We start from the raw sequence: 13,249 nt of genomic DNA on the forward strand, positions 1-13,249 counted from the left end.
TGGATAAGAGTGACCTTTAACCTATTTACTGTTCTTATTATTTGTGAGAATGGTTTGACATATTATTTTTATATTCTATCTCCAGCATTTAGTTAAATACAATGTGATAACAGTAAAAAGACTTGATTTTAATATACAATGTGATATGTGTTATAACACTGTGAGCTATGAAGTGTAATTCACATCATAACATAATTAATCCTGTCCATTACAAGATCTGCTCAAGTACAGAAACATCACATTTACAAAGGCTCAGGTTGAAACAACAAATTAATGTGATTATTGTTAGTAATGTATGGCTACCTCGCCTGTGTATTTCCATATTTGATTAAACATTCATCAGAATACCAGCACTTACAGATTGACACCGTAAGTCGCTAATTGCTTTGTCCATAGATGTCTTAACACTTGTGAAGTTGCAGGTTTAAAGCGCAGTTTTATTCAGAAAGGGATCTGTTTTTATTTAATGTTTTTTGAATGAAAAATAATCCATAGTATCTATGTGTATTTACAGTGAAGTGTACAGTGTTTACATCAGTGTCATGTTTACATATGCAAAATCTCTGCCATTTTGGTTTTTTTCGCCCAATTTGGTTGTGATACTTAACCTGCAAAACATCAGATGAGCTTCTCTGTTGTTTGTGAGGTACAAAATACTTCTGTTCTTTATCCTGATAGCTGCATTATATGCATTGTAATTCTGGATGAGCATTCACTGGTTGTCTAATGCATAGAGCCTGATCCTATGACTAAAAACAAAATCAAACTGGAGTAGCTGGAGTGAGTCACTGGGTATGTCAGAGTAGATTGTCGACCTTTGCAAGTGCACCCTTCCAATTTTCTCCAACTCACTAAAATGATATAAATGAAGTCTACGATTGAAAATCACTGGAGAATTTGTCCAATTTGACATGGACTTTATATTAGATTAAATCAGATAAACTTTATTAATCCTATGGGGAAATTTAAATACAGCAGCAGAAATATAAAAAAATAAAGATACAGACTTACAGGACAGATAATACAGCCAATCAATCGATTAATGAATAAATAAATAAAAAATAAACTTAACAAGTACATTTGTTGGAAGCATTGAATTGGCTGATATCAGTGGGCAGAAAAGGCCTAAAGAGGTGCTTTTTAGCACACTGTGGTGGGGGAATTAGTCTTTAGCTAAAAATGCTCCAAAGAGAGTGCTTCATCGAGGGGATTTTGCATGGTGGCGTCCAATTTTGCTGTCGTACTCACAGGGTAAACAGCTTCCATGTGTCCAGAGTTTATCCTGTGATGGAGAAGGCTTTCCTGATAAGTCACTGTGCTTCGTTTGAGCTTATCATGATACGTTAGTTAAGATATTAGGCTTCATTTGAGCTCAGGTTGTTTCCCCAGGATACTACAGCAGAACATCCCACTGGCAATGATGGAATAATAGAACATTTCCAGCAGCTTGCTACACATATCAAAAGACCTAGTCTCCTTAGCAAGTACAGTCTGCTCTGGTCCTTCTTGTCTGGTGTTTTAGCTCTAAGCCACGTCTCTGTGAAACACATAAGACTGTTGAGTTTGTATTCCCTTTGGGTTGTGATCAGCTCATCCATTTTATTCGCTAGTGATCTTGCGTTGCTCATGATAATTGAAGGCAGGTACGGTCACCTTCTTCTCTTGTTATGGAGTCTGGTGCATGTTTTCTTTCCCTGGCATTTATGCAGTACCTCTGCTGGCAGCCCGACAATTTCATTCGATGCTTTAGAAACACCAGAGAAAAAAATCCAAGATATGCTTTTTAAAATGCCATCATTGCAATTCAGTATATCTTAAAATGGCTTGCTGTTCTCTTTGAAATATCTGTGACAAATCTGATTATCATTTACAGATACCAAGTGTAATTAAGATGCCTGCAAATTAAGTTAAAGATACCTTCAGTATTTTAAACATATCTTCAACCTATTTACTAATATCTTTAAATTATTTACAGATAGCTTATATAATTATTTGGCTTAACACATTTAATTTCATTCCGTTGTAATGAATTGTAAAGATACCTTGAAATGACTTCCAGTTATCTTTAACATTGTGTCATATTCCGTCCTGTTTCTTTCAATTATTTATACATACTAAATAGTTGTTTGTGCATTTAAAGATACCATTAAATGAATTGCAGACATCTTTCAATCATACCCTGCATATTTCAAATTATCTTTAAATGATTTACACATACTGTAGATCTCAGAAGTGTACATTAAGGTAGCAGAAATTCATTTCAAGATGTATTGAAATAATGTTTGTTTTTAGATCGCAAATGAACTTTCAAATATTGTGAAATAAATCTTAAGATAAATGCATTTTAAAAGAGATACAAATGATATTCAGTAAAATTTACGATTTTTTTCTTCAATTAGTCAACCAGGAAGTTATTTCAGGTTATTTTTTAATACATTTATAGTATCTTGATATGCAGAGAAGGGTATTTTGAGATATCTTTTTGATATCTATTGAAATGTATGTAAGATATCTCAAAATGAGTAAGTTGCAATATTTCAGGATATCTTAAAATTTATTAAAGATGTCTTAAAGTGTATTTCAAAATATCTTCGATTTGACTCACATTTGAGACATTTGAAATGCATTATTAAATATCTCCCATTCTCTCTGAGGTATCTTTATTATTTTTACAGGAAAAGTTACACTAAAAAATAAAAGTAACACTATAAAACATTACAGTTTTACTGGTCTGACTCAGTTAAGTTTAGATTTTCAGTAAGTTTCCATTTCTGCAGTACGTTAAATAAAACAACAACAATCACCAAGACATATGATTTTGCCTAGAAGTATTCAAGTATTACAACAACGTAATTTACCAAAAACACAAAGTAAGAAATGCAAAACATGGGAAAAAGAGAATTTATGAGGTATTTAAAATATTAATATTTAGAAAATAAATGAAAACAAATCAATGATCACAGTCCTTCCATTGAAGCAGAAACCGTATATAGTTTTAAAATGAGTAAAAGAGATATTAACACTAATATATTGGGGAATTTTGTTCCAGATTTCTGTGTTAAACACATAAAGTGATATTTACCTAGGACTATTTTTTCAAAACTTATTACAGGATTAAGTTAATTTGTGATAGCCTTTGTAGCATATTCCCAACGTGTGGTATTATATCATGGGACGAAATTGCAAGGTATAAGAGAAGGATGTTTGTACTGAAGTTGAAAGTAAAATCTGATAGTCAAATTACTTATTTAGTTAGAAAATGTCAAGGCCCTAACTTTGGATAATACAACACAACTCTGTTATAGAGCCTTTCAAGTGGTTCAATAATTATCTTTTGTGGTAAGAGACTAAATTGGAAGTTAGTAAGAAAGTGTGAAAAGTTGAACAACCTGGAAGTACATAAGTAGTGGAGACAGTAAGAGGCAGATATGGTCTAATTTTATGAAAAAGAATTTCTGATTCAGTTTCTTAATAGATTATTGAATATGGATCGTATAGATAAGATGAGAATCAAGATAAATTCCAAGATATTTATAATTATCTGTAATTGTTTAAAACCTATTTTGCAAAGGCCACAGGAGAGGACACTAATAGAGGTTTCTTTAAGAAATGAAAATGCGTGTACTGTACATTGTTTTAACATCTTTTGTCAAGTCATACTTGAGATATCTGCAATTATTTTTTGACTACTCAGAATCAGAATTGCTAATATGTGTGATTTAATTTTTAATAGTTAAATGTTATGTACATTTTCACTTTTATGGTGCCTTCAGTTACATATTTGAATTGCTTATCTTTAATTACATTTTGACTAGTCAAAGTTAGAATTAAACTTATCTTAAATGTATTTGAAATAATAATATCTACAAAGCAATTTTAAATAGCCAAAATGTAATTACAGATATCTGTAATTCAAAATTTGGATAATTGTAAATGCAGTTACACATATTTCTAATTGAAAGCTGTCACAAAGTCACTTGACGAAGGTTCTCGGTTTTTACTATTGAAAATTGACTTGCAGATTTCTTCATTTCTTATATTGACTAGTCAAAATGTAATTATAGATATCTCTGAATCAAATCCTTACTAATCAAAACTAAATTGTAGAAATAACCTAATATTTTCAAAACCACTTAATCTAATTCAGTACTACTATGGGGACAAAGCCTGTCCTGACTGCACCAGTCATAAGGCAGGAACCCTCTTTGGAATTGTATTCTAGTACATCACAGCCCCCTCTCATGCACATACCCAGACTCACAAAAAAAGTTGAACCCACCGTGGAAAACTGTAGTGAACCGATAAAACTTCACATTGACTTAGGGATCGAGCACACACTCCATAAAGACAGTTATTGTGTGCAGAAATGAGCCCAGACATAGTCACCTTGAGGCAGTAGCACTGACCACTGGAACACCTTGACATATATTTTAGATGTGTCGAATGTAATTTTCAGTCATCAAAATAATCCATCCATCCATTCCTTCTCCAACCCGCTCAATCCGAACACAGGGTCATGGGGGTCTGCTGGAGCCAATCCCAGCCAACACAGGGCACAAGGCAGGAACCAATCCTGGGCAGGGTGCCAACCCACCGCAGGACACACACAAACACACCCACACACCAAACACACACTAGGGCCAATTTTAGAATCACCAATCCACCTGACCTGCATGTCTTTGGACTGTGGGAGGAAACCCACGCAGACACAGGGAGAACATGCAAACTCCATGCAGGGAGGACCCAGGAAGTGAACCCAGGTCCCCAGGCCTCCCAACTGCGAGGCAGCAGCGCTACCCACTGCGCCACCGTGCCGCCCCATCAAAATAATGACTAGTCAAATTAAGGAATTAAATGGTAAAATTGGTTGCAACAGAAAATGTTATTTAAAGCTACCTGAATATTATTCTGAAATATCTAAAATACAAGGAAGGATGTATGAAATGTTTCCTGTGCATTTAGAAATATCTGAATTATAACAGAATTACCACTTTTATGCACAGTAATTTTGAAATACTTCATATATATACAGTACATTGTCAGACTCCCAAATATCTCAAAATTTCTGCTTTAATTTTGTTCTAGACTGGACAGGAAAATATCAAATTTTACATTCAGTAATTTTAAATGTTTCCTGAAATACATTTTCAATACCTTAAAATGCAGTGTGAAATATTTGAGAATGCATTTTATGTAAATTAAAATTCATATAAATTTGATTTTATTTTAAAAAAATAAGCAGGGACCTACTTCAGGATCATGAAGTAAAGCTATGAAGTTATACTACATTTTAAGATATCTCAACTTTTTTATTTGGCTTCCCATTAGTATATCCAGAGCTTATTACTCTTTTGCATTTATTTTAAAGATGTAGGCTTCATGCCACTAAGATTTAGAACTAGAAAAATCAGGTTTAGAAAAGAATGGATAGTATAAGCTGAAAGATTAGAATGATAAAGTATATATACATATGTGAAGCTAATCTGAAGTCTGAATTTGAATCTCTGCTCTTTTTAAAGCTTTCCAAGAAATATGGTGTTCATGTATGTGGGGAAGGTGGAGAATATGAAACGCTAACTTTGGATTGCCCTTTGTTTAAGAAGAAAATTGTTATGTAAGTATATAATTGGTCAGTTTTATTTGGCACTTACTTAATTCATGTGCATTATTTCCAAATGTAAAGGCATTGACAATATTTTTTATACAGTATTTAATAAATAGAAAATGTATACTGTATATTTAATTTCAGTAAGAAGTTGTCTTTTTTCCAGACCTACTTTAAAAAGAATTAAGAGATTAATTGTAGCTATGATATTTGACACATGCCTCATTTAATTATAATGTAACAGAGTAACTGTTGTGTTCAGCTCTAATGAAGACATTTTGTTACGTTGACTTCTAATTGAAGTATACAGAGCTGCTATGTTCCAAAAGCTGCCCCAGCAGCAGTGGCACAAGGGCAGGACATCAACTCTCAGTCTTGTACACCAGTGGTTCTTAAACTCAGTCCTGGAGACCCCACATAGCTGCAGGTGTGTGTTCTAGTACATTTCTGTTGTTAATTGAACTCTTAGCCTAATTAAGCAAGGTGTGATTTCCCAGTTAATTTTTATTAGAATATGCCAAGCATTTATGTACTGTATATTGCATGGGGAAGGTTTAGTTTGGTTTTTAAGATTTTCATCATCATTATTTTTTTCAGTTGGCTTTTTCATGTAGATGTTCCGATTATTATTCTCTTATTTCTGACACTGAGGTAGTTGCAGTCTTTCAGCATTCAGTGTTGCTCGCCCAGGGGTCTCATGTAGAAAGCTTGCTTATGCTGTGAAATGTGCACTAGGGTGTCTGTATTGCCCTAAAGTCAGTCATCAACATAAAAAGGACACAAATATCATTAATGATAATTTAAATTACAGAAAACAATTAAATTTAATTTTGCCAGTTTATGGATTTTAATGGGGCGAAATAAGAATTTTCTTATTTTAATAAGTTAGAAAATGTATGTATTGTATGACTCAGTTCATGGATTTGAAGGTTGAAGCGCTTTCTGTTATGTATTTCCTTCATCAAAGAGACATATGCCACATTTTTTGTTTTTGAAATATTTTGCAACTGAGATATGTACGACTTCTGTGGTGGGTTGGCACCCTGCCCGGGATTGGTTCCTGCCTTGTGCCCTGTGTTGGCTGGGATTGGCTCCAGCAGACCCCTGTGACCCTATGTTCGGATTCAGCGGGTTGGAAAATGGATGGATGGATATGTGCGACTTGTGATGGAAATGTGCTCAGACTGCTCCACCGTTGTTTGCACAGGCAAGCATAAGCCATATCCACGAACACTGCAGTTTAACTGCTTGTGTTGACTCTTCAGGATCTGTATACCAACAGAAGCTGTTGTCAGAAGTGTAAAACAGGAAAATGCTGTTGCAAGATGAAATTACCTCTCTGAAGGTAAATCAGAAACCGTGAACTAATATATAATTGAAATTGTGCATTGCGTGTTTTTTTTTTTTATCTGTTTCAAGGATTGGCGACATGAAAGTTGGAGTTGCTTTGGGTCAGACAGATTATAGTATTTTTTGATCCATCGTCTAAACCTGCTTATCTGGGGCAGGGGCATCTGGAACTTATCCTAGCAAGCAATGGGTGTACGACAGGGGACAATTTAGCATCACCAGTTCATGTAATCTGCATGTCTTTAGACTGTGGGAGGAAATTGAAGCAAATTCATCAAGACTTCCCTACAGGAAGGGAGCATCTGTTCGCTTCCCACCAGACTCCTTAGTTTGAAACAGCAGCACTAACACTGCATCACAGTGTAACATGTTTACACTAACTGTGGACTTAAAAATTAAGGAAAAAACTACCCTTTATTTGATACTTATTTCAGTAACATCGTGCATCCATTTGCGGGTGAGCAGCAGCCGCTGGCCATTCTTTAAACTTTGTCAAATGTCAGTAATACCTCAAGTTCACATTCAGTGAAATTTTCACCTATGCTCTTCCATGGTTTGAAAGTAAAGATGTTACTCGGGAGTATGGGCACATTTATATTGTGGTTAGGTCAGGAATGTTCACAAAGTGTGTTTTTTTAACACCATACATGGAAAGAGAGCGTCTAAAAGCATGTGCACGTACGCATTCTTTTAAGTTGATTTAAGATTTCTAGAGGAATTTGGCATGGAACCTGACATACATATGGTTTTATAAATCTGATTTTTTTTTTTTTAATATAGGCCGTTTTTGCCTTTCATAAGTAAAATTTTGTAAGAAATCTAAGCAAGGTTGTATACATGATAATTATTGTTAATTGAAATAAGAACACAAGACATTTGACAAAGGAAAAGAGACCATTCAGTCCGTCAGGTTTTTGTTTTTTTTTTGGTAATAGCTAAACTGTTCCATCATCTCATAGAGATACTTTTTAAAGGTTGTCAAGGTTTCAGCTTTAACTATATACAGTACATGTCTTAGTAGTTTGTTCCGGATTTCCACAACTCTTTGCATCAAGAAATACTTCTTGGCTTAAGCCCTAAATGCACTTCTCCTTAATTTTCACTGGTGTCGTCAAGTTTGTCATTCACCATTTATATTGAGGAATTCTGCCTTTGACACTCAAAGATGTGATTCAGCCTTTACATGAAAGAATGTCGCAGGATCTACTTTATAAATGACTGATCATTTTGAAGACCTAGATTAAGTTACCACATAGTCTAGTCTGCTGAAGACTATACACATGTAATTCCGAGTCTGTTGGAGTACAACACGTCCTTAGGTCCTGGGATGCTCTCTTCTGCACAGCTTTAAGTGCTTCTATGTCTTTCTTGTAGCATAGTGACCACAATTGCACACGATACTCCAGATGTGGTCTCACTAGTGCGTTATATAGTCTGAGCATAACATCCCTCGATTTATACGCAAATCTTTTTTACAATATAGCCTAACATATTATTTGCCTTTTTAATAACTTCACAAGCTCAGTCCTGGGGGACCTACAGTGGCTACAGGTTTTTATTCTAGCCAGAATCACAGTCAATAATTGATTATAACTGACCCGATTTAATTAGCTTATTCTGCATTCAGAAAATCACAGCGATGTGATGATTTTTACATTTATAAGATTTTTAGAAATATTTCTATAGCTTTAAATGCTTAACTCTCTTTTGTCATTTTCCTATTATTTTACCTTTTTTGTGTATCCTGTTTTCTTTATTGTACCCTAAAAATGATAATTAAAAACAAACAGAGCAGACACGGGGTAAACAACAATGAATTATGAAATGCCGCAGCTACAGTGCCCTTCATAATGTTTTGGACAAAGACACATTTTTTTTCTTGATTTAACCCTCTGCTGCACAGTTTAAAATTACAAATAAAACAATTCAGACATGATTAAAATGCACATTGCAGATTTTAATTTTAAGGGTATTTGCATACAATTTGGTCAAACCATGTAGAACTGACAACACGTTTTATACATGGTCCCTCCATTTCAGGGCATTGTAATGTTTGGGACATAGCATTCATTGGCAGGTACAGTAAATTAAAGCAGTCATATTTAGTACTTTGTTGCATATCCCTTGCATGCAAATGACTGCTATGCTGAGTATCTTCTCTGGTGATGCTTTGCCAGGCCTCCAATTCAGCTATGTTTAACTCCTGCTTGTTTTGGGGGCTTGACCCTTAAATCTTTTCTTCACCATACACATGCCATGCACGACTGGTTTGGCCATTCAAGAATTTTCCATTTTTTTTAGCTCTGAAGAACTCCTGTGTTGCCTTAGCCAATATGGTTGGGATCATTATCTTGTTGTAGGAAGAAGCACCGTCCAGTAAGTTTGGAGGCATTTAATAGAAATGGAGCAGGAAAGATGTTTCTGTAAACCTCAGAATTCTTTGTGCAACTGCCGTCAGTAATTACAGTACATCATCAATGAAGATAAGTGTGCCATTACTTTTGGCAGCCATATATGCCTAATCCATAACACCCCCACCACCATGTTTAACAGATTTGGTGGTACGGTTTACATCTTGGGCAGTTCCTTTTCATCTCCACGCTTTACTCTTGCCATCACTCTGATACAGGTTCATCTTTGTCTAGCACGTTCACAACACCTTTTTCCAGAATTCTGCAGTCTCTCTTAATTGCTTTTTTGCAAACTCCAATGTGGTCCTCCTGTTTTTAGCTAGTGGTCTGCATCTTTCATTGTGGCCTCTGTGTTTCTGTTCATGAAGTCTTCTGCGAGTAGCAGACTCAGACTTTCTGATGTGAAGGACAGGTGTTTGGGGCTTTCTCTTTACCATATGGAATATTCTTCTGTCACGAGCAGTGGAGGACTTTCTTGTTCTACCAGTCCCTTTGCGATTACTGAGCTCACCAGTCTGTTCTTTTTTCTTCATGATATTCAGACAGTTGAATAAGGCAGTCCTAAGGTTTTACTGATGTCTCTAATAGTTTTATTCTTGTTTTTGAGCCTCATAATGTCTTCTTTGACTTTCATTGGCACAGCTCTTGTCCTCTTGTTGAACAATGACAACTACAGGTAGTCTGTAAGCAGAGGCAAGCCTAGGTATGTTATACCATACACTAATCAAGCAATGAAACCACCTGAGTAAGCACAAACACCCGTGATGCCAGTTGTCCACACAATGTAGAAAAAGTGTTGTAATTTTTACACGGTGTAACCAAAAATGTATGTAAATACCCTTAAATTAAAGTCTGCATTGTGTACTTTAATCACATTTGAATTCATTGATTTGTGCTTTTAAAAGTGGAAGGTAAATCAGGATGAAAATTTTGGTAAAAAGTGAATAATAAAAACAACAAAACAAAACTAAATTATCCCCATATAACTACATTTTAACAAAAATTTTCCAAACTTAGTTTTATAATTTCTTCATTGACCCTAAAACACACAAGCTGAGAAGTAGCACCTCATTTAATTAGGCTAAGAATACAAATTATAGCGGTCACGGTCGCTGTGCATTGCAATCTGGATTCTACCACTTATCATTGTGAAGTGGCAGTCCTCCATGGCAAACATTGTCAGTACCACAGTTAGCCGGGGACTACTCAGCTGAAGCTGGAACCTCACATTTGTTTTCGATCACTTGTATCAAAATCATGGTTCGACAAGTCATAGTCCAGTTCAGAGACAATAGGCAAAACATCGTCCACTGAGTATTTTGCTTTACGCATCCGCTTTGGTCTCCCGTCGGATGTCGGTGCCATTTTTGCTGTTGTTTGCGCCTTGCTACTCACACGAGCACAGGAAATCTCAGTCAAACCAATAAAGCTAACTTTCCTTCTAGCAACGAGAGTCAACTAAAAATAACGATTGGTTTTGTTACAGATTACAGTTGATTACAATCGTCAACTCCTCCTTTTGACAAAAGTCAACGTCAGCCCTGAAAGAGTTAAACTGCATTTAGAAGTCTTTTTGTTGCCTTCTGATTGTGTGTCATTCTTTCAATTTTAGTATCATCTGTAAATTTCATAAGTTTACTAATTGTACTGGAATCTATGTCTTTAATATAAATGAAAAAGTAAAATGCTGAGAACAGACCCCTGAATGATTCCACTGGTGACTTCACTCCATGCAGAGCATTGTTTTCTTATTTGTACTATTTTTCTCTTGCTTGTCAACCAACTTGAGATCCATGTTGTAGGTTGCCAACAGCATCTAGTTTAAAAATTATTCTTTGGTGTAGAAAATAATGCAAATAATGTCATTTGTTTTGCTTTTGTCAACTACTTCAGTAGGCTGTTCAAAAAATCTAAAAGAATGGTTTGGCAGAAACTTCCTCTCATAAAGCCATGCCGGTTGTTATTTATTACATTATTTACATTTAGATATGGTTCTAATTTATCTCTTGTAATAGTTTTCTCAAATTTATATGGTACAGAAGTAATACTTATTGTTCATTAATTACCTGGATCCATTTTGTTTCCCTTCCCTTCCAGAGTCATATTTGCAACTTTTCAGTCCTCAGGTTCTTCTCATGTCTTAAGTGACTGTTTAAATATGCCTAATCATGGTTTATACAACAGATGACATCTTTCATTTCTTCCTGTCTTCTCATTACTAGAATACAATTAAGGGAGTAAGCAACGCATCAAAATGGGAAATTAATATGAAAATGATGAGAGCTAAGCATATAATGTTATAGTGAAAAAAACAAACATATTTTTAGACATTTTATAATTGTAAAAATCAGACTGCAGCACCTCTTCTCATAAAATAAGTAAAAAAAAGAGTAGCTAGTTCAGTGAGATCAGTCTGAGGTAAATTGAATCTTGGATTCTGAAACTGTGTGCAATTAAACCCTGAGGCCATCTGGGGTCTCAAGCACTGACTTTGAGAATCACTGATATATACTTATTATACTGGGACAATTGAATGATACTTATCAACCTAACAGATGTGTTTTACACTATGGAGGAGAAAATAAACTTTAATTAGTTTTGTTATCTATTTTTTTTTTTTAGAGATTCCTCCAAAGTTGTTGTGCACTCTGCGGATGCCTTTGCTCCTGTTGGTTACCTTCAGCTTTTAAAGATGCATTTAGAAGATAAACCAAATGTAAGTTATTTAATGATTTTAACTGGTATTGGGTTTATGAGCAAAACTGCTGAACTCACAACTTTTTAATTTAAATCTGATTTTTTTTATGAAAGCCTATTTGAATGAGCATAAGTCTAACTGTATGTTAAATTATATTTAGCATGAGGCAGAATATATATATATATACATGCATGCAATTAGTATGTAGTGACTTAAATTTCAGTGCACATAATTTTCTACAATTTACTGTAGGTTCTAAAAAGACTGAAGTCTTTAACTTTGATACAAGGCAGGAAGTACATTTAATATTTAAGGCCTAGCAAAATGTTAGTGTTCTAATATACTTTTTCACTGAATTAAAAGGGCAAAATTTGGCAGCAAAAATTAGGAAGTGGTATTTTGATCATTAATTAATACACTTCACATTCACTATTCCTACACCTGACTGTAGGCAAATGGTACCGGACCTACTTGTTTCTAAGCCAGTTTTTATTTTCAGGTTGTAAAGTTTGGTAACAGCCTTTTATTTGGCAAAATAATATATTCGACACCCACATGAGCATGCATCTTGTACATTTTTGTTTATATTTGGCAAATTTTAGATAATGAACATATATTATTGGGAGCAAATAAATGAATATTATTGGGAGCAAATAAGTAGAAGCAAAAGCTAGATAATTCTCTAGTGTATATCATATAGCCAAGTCACGTTATACCAATACACACAGACAAAATAGATTTATTACTTTTGATTATAGACTTTTGGGGTTGGTGCATGATGACTTAAGGGTCATCATGGACTTGTCACTTTCCAAATCCAAAAATACTTACAGGAGATTAAGAAAGATAATGAGGTTTGGGGATTCATAGTGTTGAGCTCAAGTTAAAGCATCCATCCATCCATCCATTTTCCAACCCGCTGAATCCGAACACAGGGTCACGGGGGTCTGCTGGAGCCAATCCCAGCCAACACAGGGCACAAGGCAGGGAACCAATCCTGGGCAGGGTGCCAACCCACCGCAGGACACACACAAACACACCAAGCACACACTAGGGCCAATTAAGAATCACCAATCCACCTGACCTGCATGTCTTTGGACTGTGGGAGGAAACCGGAGCGCCCGGAGGAAACCCACGCAGACACGGGGAGAACATGCAAACTCCACGCAGGGAGGACACGGGAAG

The 13,249-nt window shown here is 35.2% G+C and overlaps 1 protein-coding gene across 1 annotated transcript in view; it reads left to right on the plus strand.

Annotated features, from left to right (window-relative positions):
• The window catches only part of dph6 (diphthamine biosynthesis 6), a 357,108-nt gene that overhangs the window by 153,784 nt on the left and 190,075 nt on the right, over positions 1–13,249 (plus strand). The window contains exons 7-8 of the mRNA XM_051919800.1: positions 5,520–5,614; positions 11,989–12,082. Of these exons, the coding sequence (XP_051775760.1) occupies positions 5,520–5,614; positions 11,989–12,082 (189 nt within the window). The remainder of the gene's footprint in view (positions 1–5,519; positions 5,615–11,988; positions 12,083–13,249) is intronic.

Source organism: Erpetoichthys calabaricus, chromosome 16, assembly GCF_900747795.2.
Source record: "Erpetoichthys calabaricus chromosome 16, fErpCal1.3, whole genome shotgun sequence".
Lineage (NCBI taxonomy): Eukaryota > Metazoa > Chordata > Cladistia > Polypteriformes > Polypteridae > Erpetoichthys > Erpetoichthys calabaricus.